General features: G+C 38.5%; 1 protein-coding gene across 3 annotated transcripts; it reads right to left on the bottom strand.

Moving 5' to 3' along the window:
- Window positions 1-1,585: 1,585 nt before the first annotated feature.
- On the bottom strand, window positions 1,586-6,014 carry LOC102214987 (torsin-1A-interacting protein 1-like). 3 transcript variants are annotated; one of them, XM_005734120.2, is made up of 8 exons: window positions 5,790-6,014; window positions 4,463-4,594; window positions 4,169-4,342; window positions 3,493-3,594; window positions 3,259-3,411; window positions 3,063-3,155; window positions 2,917-2,967; window positions 1,586-2,818 (listed from the first exon to the last, which is right to left on the bottom strand). In XM_005734120.2, the coding sequence occupies exons 1-8, from the start codon at window positions 5,860-5,862 to the stop codon at window positions 2,019-2,021; spliced, it is 1,578 nt and encodes a 525-aa protein (XP_005734177.1). In that variant the 5' UTR covers window positions 5,863-6,014; the 3' UTR covers window positions 1,586-2,018. The 3 variants fall into 3 exon arrangements, with proteins under 3 accessions (XP_005734177.1, XP_005734175.1, XP_005734176.1); XM_005734118.2 differs by having other exon boundaries at window positions 3,063-3,167; window positions 5,790-6,011; XM_005734119.2 differs by having other exon boundaries at window positions 3,063-3,167; window positions 5,796-6,011.
- Window positions 6,015-7,028: the final 1,014 nt, after the last annotated feature.

Below are 7,028 nucleotides of genomic sequence, written 5' to 3'. Positions count from 1 at the left end.
TATATCTTCATCTGGACACATTTAAATAAAAGTAAAAACATATTCATACTTTGTGTCAAACCTAATTTTAATGTTATCGATACAAAACAGTGTCTGTAAACATAATCTTGAAATGGACTTTTGAACTGTCAGGTTTCTTAAGAAGTGAGTCGTAACTCCTGCTTAGTAAATGTTTGACTTCTTATGTGCTGAATACCGGTAGATGTCAAGTCCTCGTTTCACAGCTGGAGACTTTATTTTTAGTAACGATAAGTTACACCCAGTGGATGCTTTATTAGAGTCCTTGCTGTCTTAATTCTTTGTGATTTTGGTCCATATTAACATCATAGCCTCACGCAGTTGCTACACATTTATCATAATCTAAATTTCATTTCATCACATCCCCCCAAATATTTAATTTGAATTACCAGTTTGCAGCTCTCGGTATATTTGTGTAGATATCAATCTAAACATTTGTGGATGTTTTTTCTGTAACTGTAAATTTAAAACACAAGTGTGTGAAGATGAAAACTGAAAGTTCACTTTTCCCCCACACATTCTTGCATTTAGAACATTTTTACCTTCAAAGTCCTGGACTGGATCAGGATTTGGTAACTGTGGAGGCAATCTGAGTACAGTAAACAAGTTTGAGGTTAACTGAACTTTGTTACATGGTGTGTTGTGTTTTTTAATGCAGGTGGCTACATTGTGGTCATAAACAGTTACAACACTCAGGTAGACTGTGGCATTTAAACAATGCTCAACAAGTGTTAAGACTCTAAAATATGCCAAGAATTATGTCGCCACCAACACCTTGACCGTTGAGAGAAAGAAGGATGGATCCATGCTCGCACGTTGTCTATACCAAATTCTGACCCTACTGTCACAACATTACAATAGACTCATCAGACCAGGCACCATTTTTACAGTCTAGTTGTCTGGTTTTGCTGAGCCTGTAAGAACTGTAGCCTCAGTTTCATATTTGTAGCTAACAGTAGTAGCCTAGCTCATTATTAACATAAACAATTAGACAATTCACTCCTCTATGTATCAAAATTATCTTTATTGATAATATTCAGGTGTTTATGAGTGCTCAGAATAACAAGAGGAATGAGATGTATGACAGGAAACAGCACAAACAAGTTCACATGTTGTCATGTGCGCTAGTATAAATGACTGGAGAAAGTTTTTACTCTAATTAAATACAGTGTATTCTTCATATGTGTTTAAGGCACAGTCTGGGACGAGCTAATCAGTATTTATCCAAAATATTTTTTACAGATATAAACCACATTGCAAGTAGCTCACAATGTGAAGTGACAACATGTTCAAAAGACCATTTAATATCAAATCCACACATATACACAGCTTTAAAAAAATACCTCAATCCAGGAAACATGACACAAATATACATATTTAGAAAAAAGCAAAGAATATAAAATATTCACCTTAAAAAGCTGTTGCTCAAAAAGACAGACACTTAAGTCAAAACCAAGCATTTCCAGCACTCACACAAAAATAAAGAATTAAATGAAGTCACCTGGTTGTCTTGGACAGCAGAATAAAAGATGAAATATGAATTTTCACTGAAAACAAAACTTTTTTTCTTTTTTTTTTAGTTCCAGTAAAGAAAAGCTGAGGATGATGAAAAAAATGAGATGGTCATTAAAAGCTGCTGAGAAACGATGCACGCTTTAACAGGCAACAAAAAATTAAACAGCTCAGTCAGTCTGTGTTTCGTAGATTGCATGCACATGAGAAAAGATTATCACCACACTTGTGAAGTGGAATGATGGTGTAACACTGTAACCTCTTTTAACATGCATGCATGAGTAAAAACTGTTTAAATTTTTGTGCAGTCGAACCAAATCATATGCGTTTGACTTCAATTTAAGTACAATGTAATCTCTGAGAGAAAGAGAATACCACAATTATCGAATGCTGTAAATGAATTATCACGGCACACATCATACTTCCACGTTTCTCCTTTCTCGTAGCTCCTTGTACAGTGCAAAGAAGAATCAGGCAGCTTGGTTTTTTTAGCATCCTTTCTTCTCCACCTCAGACACCACAGGCAGGACAAGATGGGAGATGCGACTCCACAGACCACCAAACTTATCATTATTCATTATATTATAAGTTTTGCCACCGGTGTCCACCAGCCTCTCCTTAAGATAGTCTTGCACCATCTCTTCCACCTCTTTTAAACCCTTTTCCTTCGGGATCTCATCTTGAGGCAGCAGCACAGAAAACAACAAGAAAACCCGCTTATATGCGGCATTCTCGTGGTCGCAGTAGCGATAAAAAATGAGAGTGGAGCCTGGTGGCAGCTCTTCCAAACGATGAATGATGGCCACAGGTTTTTCTCCCTCAAACGCTGCTTGCAGCTGACTGTCAATGTCTAACTTCACCTTATCACTGTCCTGGCCTGCTTTGCTTTTTCCATCAATGTCAAGGAAAGAGGCATTGAGGGCAGATGAGAAGGAAGCAGCCAGACCCCGAGCAAGGCACTGCAGTGTCCTCTCAGCCTTCTGGCCTGCAGTGAAAATCAGACTGACTGGCTCAGAGGGATGGGCTGTTTTAAGGTGCTTCTCCAGGTGGATTTTGCTCAACTTCCACAACTCAGGCCGCTGACTGGGGAACTGAGTCTGAAGATCAGACAATTGATCAGCAAACCTTTCTGGCTTCACAGCCCTGGATGACTGCCCTCCACCACGTTTCATGTCTTGGAGTAAAGGGACGATCTTGTATATCAGCAATGTCCCAATCACAAATAGTACCAGGAGAACTAACAGGAGAACTACCAGGCGAACTAAACCCCACAAACACCACGTGAACCCTTTAATAACACAGAAAGAAAAGAACACACAAAGTTAATAAATAATGTTTAAAAAGCATCATCAGGTCTAAAGATAATAATTAAAATGACAAACTTACCTCTAGAGGAATTTCTGGGGCGTGTCTTGGTAGCAACAGGTTTCTGTTTGTCTTATAATAAAAGAAAACATGATTATATTAATGCACAGATGTCACCACTATAGCAGGTGTTGCAGAGAGAGAATACTGAGATAAAGCAGCAATACCAGATTCTTTGGAATGAATAGTCTCTTTTCTTGGAACGTTATTCACACGTCTCGGATGCACACTTGGGGTAAGGTGGTTAACTTTGGATAAATCTGAAGATGAGGCTGAATTTAGAAAAGAAAACATCTTTTCAAAGATCAAAATTCATCACGCAGACGCTCAACCTTTCTATACAGAATATGAGCAGCACAATACCAGCGCTCTGGGCTTTGAGCATCATCGTCCTCTTGTAGTCTGCCACGCTGGACGGCTTGAGAGCCGGTGAATGATGTCTGTTCACTGTTGCGCTGATCTGTGCGACAGGCTTGGTGAGGGGTGCAGGTGCTTTAGGTGCTGGTGTTGCTGAAACTAAACAAAATAGGTTAAGTCAAATAACTTAGACTATAATTTAACACTCTGAATGTCAAGGAAGATGGAGCATTTTTCTACCTTTCTTGGATTTCATCAAGTTGGGATCCTCAGTCTTAAGACTGGGTCTGTAGAGCTCATCAAGCACTACACGGGGATTTAAGTTCCTGTCTCCGAGAGCATCTGTGTTAAGCAGAAGATTTTTAAGATAAAATCCTAATAAAGTCATAAAAGAAAAGTAACTTAACACAAAGTGTATTTGTATATTATTATATGGCTTATATAGTGAAAATAAAGTATTGGTCCAAGATGTTTGCCTTTGTTTTTATTTTAATTTTTTTTATTTAAATGTGATGCATTCTCAATCATCCAGGTAAGTAAATCTCCAAAGTCTGATTCTGTTCATCTGGACGTAGCGTTTTCAGAGGGAGAATCTCCAATCTCAGCTGACTGCAGGTTTCCCCAACCTTATAAACAGTACATTTGCATAGTCATAGTTTCAGTCATTTAGCAAATGTACTGTGTAGAAGATTTTGGAACAGGTTGATGAACAGAATCAATCTTTGGACATTTAAATGTGGTGTTTTGATAACTTAATTCAGTCCTGTTTTATTTACACTTTATACAGCCTCCCTATGTTTTAAGTTACTGTATTATCCATTTGTTCTTTACATTAAATAAAAATAAATTAAAAGGGAATATTATCTAATCTCTATGATTTATTTCATAATGAATGTTCACTAGTTGTAGTACAAACCTTTGTGTATGTTTGGCAGATCAGTGACTTTAAAGGAATCCCGTTCAATATCCATTTCCTGGCCTTCATTTTTCTGAATGTCTCCAGATGATTCCTCAACATCCATCTTACTTTCAGCGCTCTCGTCAAACACTGCTTCTTCAGCATCCAGTCGGCTCTTCTTGCTAGGGGACTCTGTTAGGTAATAAATAATAGACACGGATTGTTTGTTTTTTAACAGTGCCTTGAACAGTGAGGGTAACTAAGGGTAATCAGCCATTAAAATTAGGCTAATACTTAATTCCAGCAACTAACCTCCATCTTCAAAGTCAGGCTCCCCATCTTTGGTTCCATTAACTGATGTAGGAGCATCAGCAGCGTCAGCTTGTGCTTTTTTTCTTTTGGTCCTCTTTATAGGCTGCCTAGGAGTTGCCTCAAAACTCGACCCTTTGGAAGACAGGATTAGAAATGAGTATATCACATGGACAGCTCAGGATAAGTTATTTAGAGAAATAGAGAGGCAAGGCTGAGATAGTTTGGACAAGTGCAGAGGAAGGATAGTGAATATACTGGGCAAAGGAGGTTGAAAATGCAAATGCCAGGCAGGAGGAAAAGAGGAACACAAAAGAAGAGATTCCTGGATGATGTGAAGGAGGACATGCAGAGCTAGGGACAGGGTGAAAAAGACGGAGATGATCCCCTGTGGGGACCGCTGACAGGAGCAGCCAAAAGAAGAAAAAACCCTGAAACAGAACTGGTGTCCAGCCAGCCTCCATTTTGCTTTGTGTTCCCTATGTATTCTAGTATTGTGGCAAGAGATGCAGAAACCTGATTTCAAAATAAAAACCACCTTCAAGTAAATGTAGCTTCAACATTAACCCTCATTTCAAAATAAAAGCATTCGAAACCTAATTGCAAAATAAAAGCTTCTAGTTAATTTGCAGATATGTTAAGTACATAATAACAAATATCATTTAGTCTTGTTTACACACTCTAATGTTACATCCAAATGACACACCCGTGTACTCCAGTAGCCCCGTCAATGCCATGTTATTTTGGATTTCACAGTAAAAGCCTGTGAATTTTCATTTTTGAACTACTCTGTCATTGACTTCAGAATGCTCTTAAAAAGAAAACTCATATTTCCACAGACTAGTTGCACTCAATATCAAGTCAGTCCAACTTTGCTTTTCACAGTTTGCCCATATATCAGTGTGTTTAGCGGCTTAATGAAACGTTGATCCCTGTCACTGACCGCCAGTGCTAAAAGCGAAAGTCAGTTTGTGATTTTAATTTCGCTGCTGCTGTAAACTGTTTCGAGACACAGCGCTAAAAAACAAAACACAAACAAACAACAACAAAAAAAACCCCACATAGATAATGGCTAATATGTAGCAAAGCATTTCAATGTAAGGAGATAACTCATTGGTTTTAAAGTTGTGCCTGAACTCGTACCAGGAACTGAAACATTAAGTTAATTTTAATACAGATTCCTATCTGAGGATCATTTACACCGGTGAAGCCTGCTAACATTAGCCAAAGCACCGATCCAAATCTGATTTTCTTTTAAACTTGTGAGTATGAGGGAGCTAATTCCGATGGCTAAGCTAGTTAATTGACATACCACTCGAACAGTGCTCACCTTTACCTGACATCCGTCGTGTCGATCTAGTCATGGGACGAGAGAGCTTATCTTCAGAGTCTCTGGTATCCATTTGTAACTCAAATTCAATTGAGCGATGCCAAACAACTTCAACTAAACAATGCGACGTAGCATCGCGCGCACAAACAAGCTACAATCACTGGACTTCCCTGTAGCTGGGGGGACATTTCTTGACAGGACACCGTTGCCGCTCGGAAAATAGTGCAACGTTTAGTTATCTCGATAGAAACAAAGGCACTGTTAAGCGTTCCGCTTCAGAATTTAGTCTGCTATGAGTGCCACACATGCTAACTGAAAGCTAAGGAAGCGTATGATCTACGGCGATATGATCCGTGACATATTTGGTATGGAGCAGTAATCAGAAAAGCGTATCGTTATGACTTTTGAGTTACACGAAGGTATTTTTTTTTACAATAACACCCAAGTAATGCTTTGGTAACTGTTGGCTAAATTAGCATCACTCTGGCTGGGCTAGCTTAGTTATCTTTGTCACTTAAATAGCTAGTTCTCTTCAATTATGGTTACCAACAATTTACGTTTCGTGCATGTCATTAGAGCTTAGTTCCCGGCGAGTAGTTATTTCTCTCGCAATAATTTATACTAGCTTTTCTTCGGCTTGCTTACTGTCACCTCGCAGCAAGTTCAGTTTCGATTTAGTAGCAAAACGTTATTTAGCAAATCCACGAAAGCACAGCCACAAATTAATACTTCCAAAATGCAATGTACATATTTCTTTTTTATTTAGTGACAGTTTGAAAAGTTGAGGAGCGTAATGGTTGTTCTCGTTCTTCTTTAACTTTAGCGAGACTGCCTTTGAGCTTGGCTCTGTTGACATGCACGTAAGCAGATTTACATTATTTGTTTGGACCTTTGAACATGTGACGACAAACTGTAACTCGTGGCTTCGCATAAAAAAGAAAAACATGTAATGTTTATTTGTTTTATTCACGCTTGAACCATCCAGTGAACCCTAAGTGAAGAAAAGGAAGACCATCTACCTAAAGACATGGAAAAGGAAGTCCCCAGTCCGAACGCAGCAGGTAAAATTCTAATATTTCTACGTTGCTCAGCCAGTGTTTGCTGTTTGGTGGTCGACTCGCTGCATTATTAAAGCAGTACAGACATAACTAATGTTTATCTCTATTTCAAGAAATACTGAACACATGTACGGTTAATATTTGGCATTTACTTCAGTTATAGCATGTTTCTGAACTAAAA

This window comes from Pundamilia nyererei, unplaced genomic scaffold (assembly GCF_000239375.1).
Source record: "Pundamilia nyererei isolate P.nyererei 1_Seehausen unplaced genomic scaffold, PunNye1.0 scaffold00056, whole genome shotgun sequence".
In the NCBI taxonomy this organism is placed as follows: domain Eukaryota; kingdom Metazoa; phylum Chordata; class Actinopteri; order Cichliformes; family Cichlidae; genus Pundamilia; species Pundamilia nyererei.
Note: the sequence above shows the minus strand (reverse complement) of the source record. Positions and strands in the feature narration are given on the sequence as shown.